Source organism: Monodelphis domestica, chromosome 3 (assembly GCF_027887165.1).
Source record: "Monodelphis domestica isolate mMonDom1 chromosome 3, mMonDom1.pri, whole genome shotgun sequence".
NCBI lineage: Eukaryota > Metazoa > Chordata > Mammalia > Didelphimorphia > Didelphidae > Monodelphis > Monodelphis domestica.
Window position 1 is genome coordinate 111,282,022 of NC_077229.1, and position 12,964 is coordinate 111,294,985.

The following is a 12,964-nucleotide window of genomic DNA, read 5'->3' on the forward strand; positions in this document are numbered from 1 at the left end:
TCTGAGGCCTGATTGGAACCTAGGATCTCCTGTATCCGGGTCTGGCTCTCAATCTACTGGGCCACCTAGTTGCCCCAGTCCATAGACTTCTGATCCCCATTTTACAGTTAAGAACATTAAGGCAAACAGAGGTTAAGTCACTTGCCCAGGTTCACACAGATAGGAAATATCTGGGGCTAGATTTGAGCTCAAGTCTTCCTAACTTGACAGTGACAGACCCATCACTCTGACCACTGCACTACTATTAGTCAGGTGTCAACATGAATTTTGACATCTATTGATTCTTGGGATAAAAGGGGATCTCTTATACTCTCTTGTCCAACTGTAAGTGAGGACATACATACATGAAGAGACTTGACCAAAATCAAACAAATATTACCCCTCAACAATAAGTATTTACTGAGTGTCTTATGTGCCAAACATAGTATCTGGCTCTGGAAATGTAAATACAAAAGCAAGCCTGTCCCTGCCTTCAACAAATTTATATTCTATTGGAGGATTCAATATATCTTTTCTTGTTGTTGTTCAGATTGATCCTACTTTTTGTGACCCCATTTGGGTTTTCCTGGCAAAGATATTAGAATTGTTTGCCATTTTCTTCTCCAGCTCATTTTATAGCTGAGGAAACTGAGGTAAATAGGGTTAAATGACTTGAGCCAGGATCACACAGCTAGTAAGAATATGAGACCAGATTTCAGCTCAGAAAGATGAGTCTTCTTGACTCCAAGCCTTGACTCTATCACTGTGCCACCTATTAAATATATGATATCTATAAAATCAATATAAAGGGATTGGAGATTGGGGAGGAGGTCTTAATAACCGAGGGACGTCTTTAAGTAGGTGAAGCTTCCATTGAGTCTCCAAGGGATCTAAGGATTCCAAGAAGTAGAGGTGAGAGGGAAACTATTAGAGGCAAAAGGATAGTGTGTGCAAAAGAAGAGAGGGAAGATGGAATGTTACATATGGCGACAGTAAGTAGGCCAGTCAGATTAGAATTTAATGGGACTGGGTGAATGGGATGGATATTGTCAAGTGTAATAAGCCTGGGGTGATCAACTGAGGGGCAAGATTGTAAAGGGCTTAAAATACCAGAAAGAGTCATTTGTACTTTATCTGTAAGGCAGTAGGGAACCAACCACTAAAGCTTCTTGAGCAGAACACTGACTTGGTCAGACTTAATTTGGCAATATAAACTTGGTGGCTATGTGGTGGATGGATTGGAGAGTAAGAGATGGAAGTGGGAAAACTAGTTAAGAGATTAATGAAATGGTCCAAGCAAGACATGGCAAGTTCTAGAATTATGGTGATTGTGGTAAAAGAAAAGACAAGGAGATGCATCGGAGATGTTGTGGAGGTAGAATCTTGGCCACTGATTATTGGAGGGGAAGGGTGCTGAGTGAGGCTATAGAGCTCAGTATGATTTTCTAGGTCTTAGACTGGGGTATCCAGGAAAATGGCAGTGTTCTTAGCAGAAACAGAGATTGGGAGGAGGTAGGTTGAAAAGGAACATTCAGTTAATAAGTAGCAAATCCAAAATTAGAGTCTTATTCCTCTAAGAGGACTTAGAGACAACAGGATCATCAATTAGAATTAGGGGGGGAGGCGGGGGAATTTTAGAAATCCTCTAGTACAGGTCTCTCAATTTACAGAAGAGGAAATCCAGAGAGATGAAGTGATTTTTCCAAGAATATATATATATATATATATGGAAATATATATATATAGTAAACAGAAGAACCAAATACTGAATCTGCAACCTCTGGCTAAAACCAATTTCATTTCCAGAACACAATGATAGGAGCTTTGCTGTTGTTCAGTTATTGTCCAGACTCTTCATGGCTCCATTTAGGACTCTCTTGGCAAAGATACCAGAGTATCATTCCTTTTTCAAATCACTTTACAGACAAGGAAACTGAGGCAAACAGGGTTAAAGAACTTGTCCAGTGTCACACAGCCAATATGTGTCTGAGGTTAGATTTGAACTCAGGAGGATGCTCAGGGCAAGTGTTTCATCCACTAGATATTGGCCTGAGGACAGCCAAGGTGTAGACAGTGCAGTGGATAGAAGTGACTTCTGTCTCCAGGTCCAGAGTTCTATCCACTGTGTCACCTAGATATAGAAGTACAGGCATAAAGATTATGTTATACATAGAATAATTTGTTCCCAGGGTTACCTAACCTGTTAGTGTTGAATGGGTTAACCTTGAGGAGCCACCATATACTGAATGACAGGCCAGTTATATCAAGGGACATGAAAATCTCTAGCTAATATTTGAAAAGTAGAAAACAGAGGAGCTAAATGTAAAATTGTGCTCAACCCTTTCACAGTATCACTAGCCAAGTACTTTTAACAGATTCCTTTCACTATAATCCTGATCCCAACTTTCTTCACAAAAGACTCTCTATCTCTATCTCTCTATCACCCCAAAATGAAACCAATAGTAAATGTGGACCAATGAGATGTTTATATATTTTGTACAAAACATTCACAGCTTATATCAACAAAATATCTATAAACATTTAGATATATGAGAGGAGGTGATTTTTTACCTCAGTTAATATAATCATAGAATGTAAGTTACACATGAAGTTTTTTCCTTCAATTCTTTTAAATTACTTTTTTCAATGATCAAGCATTTATTTTTTCCTGTCTCCCTTTCCCCCAATGCACACCCATTGGGAATAAAAGGAAAAACAAAACCCTCAGAACAATTACGCATAGACCAACAAAAGAGATTTCCATATTGGTGACCATAACCCCAAATATGAAACTCATTAAACATATTTAGTCTATCATCTCACTGCAAGTGACAGCATTCTTCATTATGCTATCCTCCAGAATCATGGCTGCTCATTATGTTGAGCAGGGTTTTTCATCTTTCCAAATTATTCACTTTCACAGTAATATTGTTATAACAAAAATAATTTTTCTGGTTCTGTTCATTTCACTCTGCATTCGTACATAGAAGTCTTCTCAGGTTTCTTTGACATCTATCTCCTTATTTGTAACTGCACAAAAGTTTTCCATCACATGCATTGACCATAATTTGTTTTCCCCTTCCTTCCCATAAGGATAAAAGCGGGAAGACTAGAGTATTCCATTAAGGAAATCAAACAAAGGACAGTTTCTGCCCCTGGATGTGAGCCAGGGAGCTAGCAAAGTTCCCCTTGAGAGGACAGAAATCAGGATGTAAGACCTTGGAGCTCTAGAAGTTTTCAGCACTATGGACATAAACCCCTCTGATGGCTCTGAAGAGTTCCCCACTCTCCATAGAACCCAGGGACATAGGCCTGCCAGCCCTTTGTGCAGGAGCCCAGGGTCTCTTATCTTAAAGCATGGTGTCTCTTCAAACTGCCATCAAGAACTGGAGGAATTCCATGTGATACTGGAATGACCTCCAGGAATTGATGCAGAGTGAGAGGAGCAGAACCTGGAGAACATTGTACATGGAAACTGATACACTGTGGTACAATCAAATGTAATGAATTTCTCTACTAACAGCAATGCAATGATCCAGGACAATCCTGAGGGACTTATGAGAAAGATGCTATTCACATCCAGAGAAAGAACTGTGGGAGTAGAAACACAGAAGAAAAACAACTGCTCAATCATATGGGTCAATGGGGATATGATTGGGGATGTAGACTCTAAATGATCACCCTAGTGCAAATATCAATAATATGGAAATAGGTCTCGATCAAGGACATATGTAAAACCCAGTGGAATTGTGCATTGGCTATTGGGGGTGGGGCAGGGGAAGGAAAGAACCTGAATCATGTAACCATGGAAAAATATTCTAAATTAATTAATTTAATAAAATTTTTCAATTAAAAAAACAACAACCCTGCCATCGAGAAAGAAGTTAGGTGTAGAGAAGGGTCCTGGTCTTTTAGGACCTTTTCAATGTGCCCCAAGTTCTGGCTACTAGGCAAACAAAGAGGCTTTTGTTTAGTATGTGGTTAGCAAACCAGAACCAGTTAGACAATAAAAATTTATTACTATACCTAATTACTATACCTAATAACAGGTACTGTACTAAGCACCAAAGACACAAAAGAAGCTAAAAGCAGTTACTGATTGGAGGAGTTCACAGACTAATGGGAGAAACAACAAGCGGACAACTGTGTCTTAACAAACGACATACAGGATTCACAGGAAATCATTAAAGGAGGGAAGGGTCAGGAATTAAGAGGAATTGGGAAAGGCTCTTCTAGAATATAAGATTTTTAGTTGGGACTTAAAGGAAGCCAGGGAGCTCAGTAGTCAGAAGAAAGGAGGGAAAAGGAACCAGGCTTGAAGGATGACCAAAGAAAATGCCCAGAGTCAAGAGATGGAGAGTTTTATTAATGGAACAGGCACTGGATCAAAGAATACACATTGAGGAGGAAGTTGTAAGAAGAATGGAAAGGTAGGAGAGGGCTAGGTTATAAAAGGCTTTGATTTTGTGTTTGATCCTTGAGGCAATAGGGAGTCATTAGAGTTTATTGAGTAGAGACCAGATAAAGTTGGATCTGCTGCTTTATGATAATCATTTTGGTGGCAAATTGGAGGATGGCTAGGAGTGGGAAGAGACCTGGAACCTGCAGATGCTAACTAAATAACTAGCAAGTTGTTTCAATAGGGAGTTGTATGGGTAGTTCAGGGAGGACTAGCACCTGTGGTGAAAGGGCTAATGAGCCCTTTTCAGGGCTACTCATCCACCCCCCACCCCCCCAGCTCTCACCTCTTTATGGCTCCAAGAAACTGTAGCAAAAGCTGCAAGAGCAGCAGCATGCCCTGGTAGAACCATTTGGGCAGATGGACTAAATAAAGCAGCTTAAGGAGATTTCTACTCCAAACATGAAGATTTCCTCTCAAAGAATGGGTAGAGAACAATTTGTTCCAATGGCCATGAAGAAGGCTGAAGTAGACATTGTGTGCTTAAAGTTTGTTCAGACATCAACAATGCTGAAGTCATCCATTGCATCCCCAGCCTTTGTCAGTCATCTTGATTTTTGTCTTGCCACTGGACCTGGAATTCTCTGGAAGAGAGACGGAGGACTTGGTGCAATTCTGCCTCACTTAAATCCAACTAATGTGCAAGTCAAGACATCACTTTCATGATGTCATTGGTCCTCTTCAAAAACAAAGGATGAACAACACTACAGTATTGATGATGAGGGTCTGTGCCAGCTTAGTGGCAGTAATGAAAGGAGGGAAGAAGGTGTATTTGAGAGATGTTGCAAAGCTGAAATCAATAGACCTTGGCAATAGCTTAAATGTAGGGTATAAGGGATAGTGAAGGATGGAGGATGAGTTCTAGGTTTTAAGCCAATGAGACTGAGAGGACAGTGTTGTCCATTACAAAAAATAGGGAAATCAGAGAAGGAGAGGATTTAGGATGAAAGAGAATAAATTCTATTTGGGATATTTTGAGTTTAAGAGGCCTATTGGGCATTCAGGATATCTGAAAGGCCTTTGGAGATGTGAGATTGGAGGTCAGCAGAGATGATGGGGCAAGAAAGTAAGATCTGAAAACCATATGCATAGAGATGGTAACTAAATCCATGGGAGTTAATGAGATCACCCAACAAAGTATTGTAGGGGGAGAAGAAAAGAAGGTCTAGAGAGAATCTTGAAGGATACCTCCTGTTATTAGAGAGTGTGATCCAGCAAAGGAGACAGACAGAACAGTCAGATAGAAGGAAAACCAGGAGAGAGTGATATCATAAAGACCTAGAGAAAGGAGAGAAATAAGGAGATGAGAAGTGTTATTATACTCTAAATCTCTCTAAGGTACTTCCATTACACCTCCCTCCATCTCTTCCAGAAACAAACTCACCAGCCTCTTCATGCAGGGAATTATATCAGTGGCACTCTGTGTGCTTTTAGGGATTGACTGGTTCGTTGGTTCTCTACTACATAAATATTGAGGAAGGGGTAGGAGAAGTAGGTTATCACATGAGCCTTATTTTCATATGATCCAAACAAAAGGATATTGAAATCTAATGTACACACACAATATCACATACAGAATTGGATTTGGAAATGCATTAAACTAAAAGAATCCAATGAATAAAAGAGTTCCATGAAAAGTAGAATTATCCAACTGGAAAAAGAGGTAAAAAAAAAAATCCAGTGAAGAGAAATGCATTAAACTCAGTAGAAAAACAGATAAGAGCAAGAAGAAAAGAGGGATTTTAAAATTAGGGTAGACTCATAAAGGATTAATCAAAAGTAAAATAAATTCCAATTTTGAAGGGTGGATAATGAAGAAGAAATAATAAATGAGAAAAGATCTAAATTTACAATCAAGAAACAAATCACGTTAATCATAGATCACAAGTGCTGAGGACACTCTTCTGCTCTTGCTATTTTTTTTTCTTTATTAAGAAGCAAACAGGGAGGAAGAGAAGAAAAAATGTAAGAAGAGAGGAAAAAGAAAGCAGAATACAAGAGTATTTGTCAGAGGATAACTTTCTCCCTTTTAAATTCATATGGTAGGTTACTGCTATAAAACTATCACAATGCAAAAATTATAAAGGTAAAAGTCTAGGTTTTATTATGCTTACCTACAGGTTTAGGAGGTAGAAAAAATAACCCTGACCTAGACTAGGGTTTCTTATAAGCTTTGTAGAGAAAATTACTTTGGAGAGACAGAGATATTATTTTATAAATTATAATCTATATATCCTTTTAAACCATAAAAGTTTAACAAACTTAGTTGAAGAGAATTATATTCTCATATATCCTCTAAGGAAACAAACATAACTAAACAGATTCTATAGGTAAACCAAGTCAGGTTACAGATTAAACTACATTTAGATGGTTCATAATGGACTGTTTGAACAGAGAGATTTACATGCTTACAGAGCATCTGGGGAATCCTTCCACAAATAGTTAAATCACTTTGGAAAGCTCACACTCCACCCTTTGGCTTCTTATCTGAGAAATGTCCAAAAGTCTTCCCTTAATTCTCCTCTTCTATGATCAGGGTTTAGCCAAGTGAGGTGAATATTAACAGGAAGCAATCAGTTATGAGAAATGTCATAATAAAATGTAATAAAAGGAAAGTGAAAAATTCTCCTCACAGAATATTGTTTATAGGAAACATACTTGAAAGAAAGATTCATGAGAAGTCTGGGGTTGCTGGAGAAGATGGCGGTCTCCATAGGAGTTAAAGTTCCACATAATTTTCGCTTGTTAGGAGAACTTGAAGAAGGCCAAAAAGGAGTAGGCAACAGTACAGTTAGCTGGGGACTTGAAGACGATGAAGATATGACACTTACAAGGTGGACAGGCATGATTATTGGACCACCAAGGACAAACTATGAAAACAGAATATACAGTCTGAAAGTAGAGTCTGGACCTAAATACCCAGAAGCACCTCCAGCAGTTAGATTTGTAACAAAAATGAATATGAATGGGATAAATAATTCCAATGGAATGATGGATGCACGGAGCATACCAGTGTTAGCAAAATGGCAAAATTCTTCTAGCATTAAAGTTGTACTTCAAGAGCTAAGGCATCTAATGATGTCCAAAAAAAACATGAAGCTTCCACAACCTCCAGAAAGACAAACATACAGCAATTAATTTTAACAAATCTCAAACTTATCTAAACCAATAACCTTCTTGATTAAATCTCACAATGCAGAACCCACACATTAAAAGAATTCCAGCTGGTATACATGACCTGGACATTTGTAAGAATAGATATTTAATATGTGTACACCCATTAAGTTTTCAGGCACAATGGGAAGGAAAATGAAGCACAATTTTTTCCCCTCTTATCAAGGCACTATCATTTAAGCATAAACCTGGAGTACTCCAAATGGAATTCAGGTTTTACAAGATGAAAGCATGGCAAGAAGTATCAGATTGCTGTGGAGTAATATATGTTTCAGAAATCTAATTTCTCAAGAAGGAAAATTATAAATGGAATGCTTGGTCCATCTTGCTTAGTGAAAGAGCTGCGATGCAAATTGTTTAAAGTAGCACGTACAATAAATACTGTTACTAATTTTGTTTAATTTTTGAAGAGGTGTGGGTACCGACCTCTAGCAGTAACAAAAAGTATGTTCAGGATTGTTTTGATACCTGTATTTATAAAAAGGGGGAGGGAGATGGATTTCTGTTTTAAAGTAGCTCCTGTGTGTTACATGTAACAGACATGGTAAATATTTGTTTACAGTCTTTGTTGTGATAAACCATGAATTTAAGTTTAAGTGGGGAAAAAAAAGGAAATAGGTGTATGCAGATGTGATTCTGAGATTAAAGTTAGTCTTAAAATGTAAATAAAATGTGGAAAGTAAAAAAAGAAAGAAAGAAAGATTCATACAGAACTAAAAGAAGGGCTGGAGCAGAATATGCTACGTTTCAGGTGATTTAGGGGAAAAAAGCAAGAGTAGCAATCATGATTTCAGACAAGATAACAGCAAAAATTAAAAGAAGTGCTTAAAAGAGATAAACAAGGGAGCTGCATTAGGTTTATAGATACCACAGACAATGAATTATCATTGGTTGACACATATTCATCAAACAACATTATGTCTAAATACTTAAAAACTTTAAAATTTAATCAGTTAAACAGAGCCAAGATAGTGGAATAGAGGAAACATTACAGCCCAGCTCTCCCAAAATTCCCCTCCAAATTACTTAAAAATAATGCCTAAGGAGGGCAGCTAGGTAGTTCAGTGGATTGAGAGTCAGGCCTAGAAATGGGAGGTCCTGGGTTCAAATATGAGCTCAGACACTTCTCAGCTGTGTGACCCTGGGCAAGTCACTTAACCCCCCACTGCCTAGCCCTTACCACTCTTCTGCCTTGGAGCCAATACACAGTATTGACTCCAAGACAGAAGGTAAGGGTTTAAAATAATAATAATAATCATAGTAATAATGCCTCACATAGAATTTTGAAGCAGCAAAGCCAATAAAAGGTTGGGTAAGGTATCTTTCCTGCCCAAGACAGCTTAGGAAATGAATAAGAGAGGTCTGTTGACACCAGAGTGGGGGCTGATCTGAAGGATATGCAATAGCAGCACCAGCAGTAGTGAGCCTTAGAAACAGTAGTGACTGCAGCAGTAGCAGCAGCTTCAGGAGATCTCAGCCCAAAGATGGTAAGGGTATTGAATAACCACTCAGAAAGAGATTACAGGGAACTCTTGTGCTAGCACTGGGTATAGACTGGGCACTGTTTGGCAACTCCATTGTCCTTCCCCGCTTCTGAGTTGTAATTCCAGGGCAGAAAAGAGCCCAAGCATTTTCAATACAAATAAACAGAGGCCATGAGGAGGAGTAATGCTTGCCAGGACAAGGGAGCAGGGGCTCTTCCTGGGTAAGGACCATAATGTAGATCAGGCGAGCAGTGACAGCACCATTCCCTAGATCATACCATCTTGGAAGCACCAAAAACTTACAAAATCCTAAAACTATCTGTTAAAACACCAGCAAAACCCCCTCCCAAAGATTGAGACAATAACTCTCCATCTACGGGTGAACAGAACCCAATTTTAATATAAAGTTCAAAGTCAAGACATAGGAAAAATAAGCAAAGAACAAAAGAACCTAATCATAAAAATATCATTATGACAGGGAAAATAAAGAAATCAACTCAGAAGAAAATAATGAAGTGAAAATAGCTACAAGCAAAGCTTCAAAGAAAAATGCAGATTAGACACAAGTACAAAAAAGAATTTCTGGAAGATCTTAAGAAAAGGCACCAAAAAATGGAAAAATCAAATAAGAAAAGAGACACAAAAACTACTGAAGAAAATAATATCCAAAAAAACAGAATTGGGCAAATGGTAAAAGAGTTATATAAACTCACTGAAGAAAATACATTTTTTTAAATTGGAATTTGATGTTAGAATTGAACATAAGACCTTCCATCTCCAGGCCTGGCTCTCTATCCACTGAGCCATCTCGCTACCCTAGCACTAACTTTCAACATGGCCCTATTCTCCACCTAGCATAGCCTGGTTTAATAGAAGAAAACCAGTTATTTCCCCATTATTTGACTTCCATGATTATCCCTCTTAAAATGTCATTGAAATTGGCTACTATAAAATTCAGCTGTTACTTGCGAAAATGAATTCTCAATGAACATCCAAAGAGATTTGCCTATTTGCAACATATGATCATTACTGCATTCCAGCAGCCTCCCATACCACCTATTCATTAATCATAAGTATAGTACAGTGATCCCTCATCTTTCACAGGAGTTACGTTCCAGACACCCCCATGATAAGAGAAAATCCACAAAGTAGCAGGAGAGCAAACAGACCAATGCTACAGTCACTGAGCCAATCAGTGCCCAGGATACAGAACACAGCACTGGTGAGAGGCACCTATGGGTCCCCAGCTGTTGGTTAGGAGTTAGTTCAACCCCCACCCCCAATCCACCTCAGGAACAGTCATCTCTCTCTCAACTCAGCTTGGCTTTCCAGAGGAGGATTGAAGGGGTGGCCTGAGGCCAAAGGGATAGAGCCGGCCGGCTGCCCAGAATGAAAGGGGTAGTGAGGGTGGCCAAACCTCTTCATCTCCTGGCTAACTGGGCATGATAGGCAAGGGCCCCTCTTTCCCTGAGCCCCACTTCTAGGGGCCCTGCCCAGCATCCCCCAGTGTCCTCAGAAGTGTCCTGTCCATGTTGTGAGAACTTATTGACTTTTGCTCCCATTGCCTTATTCAGGCCTGCTCTCTCCTCTTCATTCTGACTCCCCTGGCATACAATATTTCTCTGCTCCCAACTCTCCTGCCCACCCATATTCCAGCCTAGTTCTGCTTCCCCCAGGCTCCCACACCAGCACATGTTCCTTCCCCTCTTCTCCCTCTGTGGGCAGCCTTCCAGATCAGGTAAACTCCTGCTAAGATCCCGCCACTCTTTGTTCTTGCCCCAGCCTGGCTGTGTGTCCACAGGCCTCATTCCTCCTCATGGCAAACGAACATCTGAACCCTAGCTTCCCCCTCTCCCACCTGAAGATGGGGGAGAGGGAGAATTGAACTCCAGGTGCTAGGGCTACATGCCTCATTCCTCCAGTTAGTGTTCTGTCCACTGAGACCCCCTTCCTGACCCCAAGGTCATTCCCATCTCAGAGGTTCTAACAGAAAGTTGTTCTCCCTTCTTAGCCCTCCTGTGCCCCCAGGATCTGTTGTTCAGTCCTGCTGTCCAAAGCACCTTGCCAGGACTCAACTGCATGGGTAAGGGGAGTTGTTGGATTTTTCATTCAATAAACTGGTGGTTTCTTATCCCCCCCCCCCAAAAAAAATCTCACAGTATAGCAAGAACTCCATGATACAGAATAAGATTTTTTTAAATCCCACAATACAGTGAGGCAATAAGTGAACTGCAAAATAGCAAAGAAGGACTGTAATTGTTCTTGTGACAGAAATACTCATTGTAGTGATAAGGAAAGAGGATTGGGGAGTGAAGGAATCAACATAAGCAAAGGAAACAAAATGATCACTTTTTGCAAATGATAGGATGATCAGAATTCCAATCTTTAGAAGGATATAAAATAAACCCTGAAGGAAATGATCATACAAAGATATGAAATGGAATGCTGGAGAAGCAGAGATGACAGGCAAGAGCAGTTGGAATGTTTGGGAGCAAGGGTTTCTGGGAGAAAAACAAACTCTGAAACAGTTCAGTTTCTGAACCCTGGAGAAAAACAGCTCCTAGACACACTTCAGGATTGGAACAACCCCATTCCTGAGGATTTTCCCTGTCATATCCGAAGCCCACTGTGACTCTTTACTGATCCTGTCTCTCTGTAAATTCAAGACCTGTGAGGACTGATGGGACATTCAGCTACCTGACAGGTCTAAACCTAAAGGGCAAATTGGGTCAGTCTCAAAGCCTGAACTTTCTTCTGTAAAAATTAAAATTAATCTCAAATAGTAAAAATATTATATTTTAAGGGACTTATTAATGATCACTAGAAATCAAGGAATAAAGAGGATACAAAATAAAGACCATGTGCCTTGGCTGATCAGCCAGTTCAAATGCCTGCCTTACCACCACCAAGCTTGGGACAGGAAGTAAAGAGGCGGGACCCTCCATGCCCCCACCTAATATCCCCTGTCTATAGGAAGTATGTAATGACAGGAAGTTGATGGCCTCCTGGGAAATGTAGTTCTTTTTTTAGGGTAACAGATTTTCAATTATACACTTCATTTGTGCCAGCTACACCTAGAGACATTGCTACTTCTTAGTTTAGCCTAGGTTAGCTAGCGTAGAAGAATCCAGAAGACAGAGAGGGCTTCCAGGCCAGTCCTGGCAGTTAGCCAAGGGCTGAAAGACCCTACCATCGGTCTGTGTTTTTAGGTAGGGAACCTCTGTTGACTCTTCCCTAAACTCACCCTTATTGACCTATCCCAAAATAAATATCTGTTGTTATATAATAAGCAGTCAGATCAATACCAAGAAGAATTCAAGAAGGTTGGTGGGTGGAGGTGTTTTATCCTGGAGAAAGAGCTTTCTCAGACTCAGGTTACATATTAAACTCCTGAGATGACTGTTACTGCTCTCTCTCTGGCAACTTTCTGTTCAGAAGAGGACATTGTAACAGAGGCTAGGTTCAGGAAACTTCCTAACCAACTGATTATTCCCTTCTCCTGAGTTGTTCTCTATCCTGACACAGATTACTGCCACAGTTTGTCCACCAAAGTGCTCTAGCCTAGACAGAGAGTACCCATTTTTGCTCTCTGTCTCTGGGAGGGAATACTTTAACAGGTCAGGTTGCCCAAAATACCTGATCACTCATCTATAACAACAACCTAGGGTCTCCTTCCCTCCTAACAACCCTGATAAAGGAACAGATTTTCTGCATGCCACCAACAAAAATGAGCAGAATGAAACAGCAATAGAAACTCTAATCAAAATAATTACCAAATATAAAATATTTGGAAGTCTATCTACCAATACATATATAGGAATACAACTACAGAGTACTATAAATAAAGAAATAAAGATCTAGATATTCA

At 39.7% G+C, this 12,964-nt stretch overlaps 1 protein-coding gene across 1 annotated transcript; it reads left to right on the top strand.

Moving 5' to 3' along the window:
* The first annotated feature begins 6,203 nt into the window (after positions 1 to 6,203).
* LOC100027256 (ubiquitin-conjugating enzyme E2 variant 2-like) lies at positions 6,204 to 8,106 on the top strand. The gene has a single exon (XM_056823005.1). The coding sequence runs from the start codon at positions 7,112 to 7,114 to the stop codon at positions 7,574 to 7,576; it is 465 nt and encodes a 154-aa protein (XP_056678983.1). The 5' UTR covers positions 6,204 to 7,111; the 3' UTR covers positions 7,577 to 8,106.
* Positions 8,107 to 12,964: the final 4,858 nt, after the last annotated feature.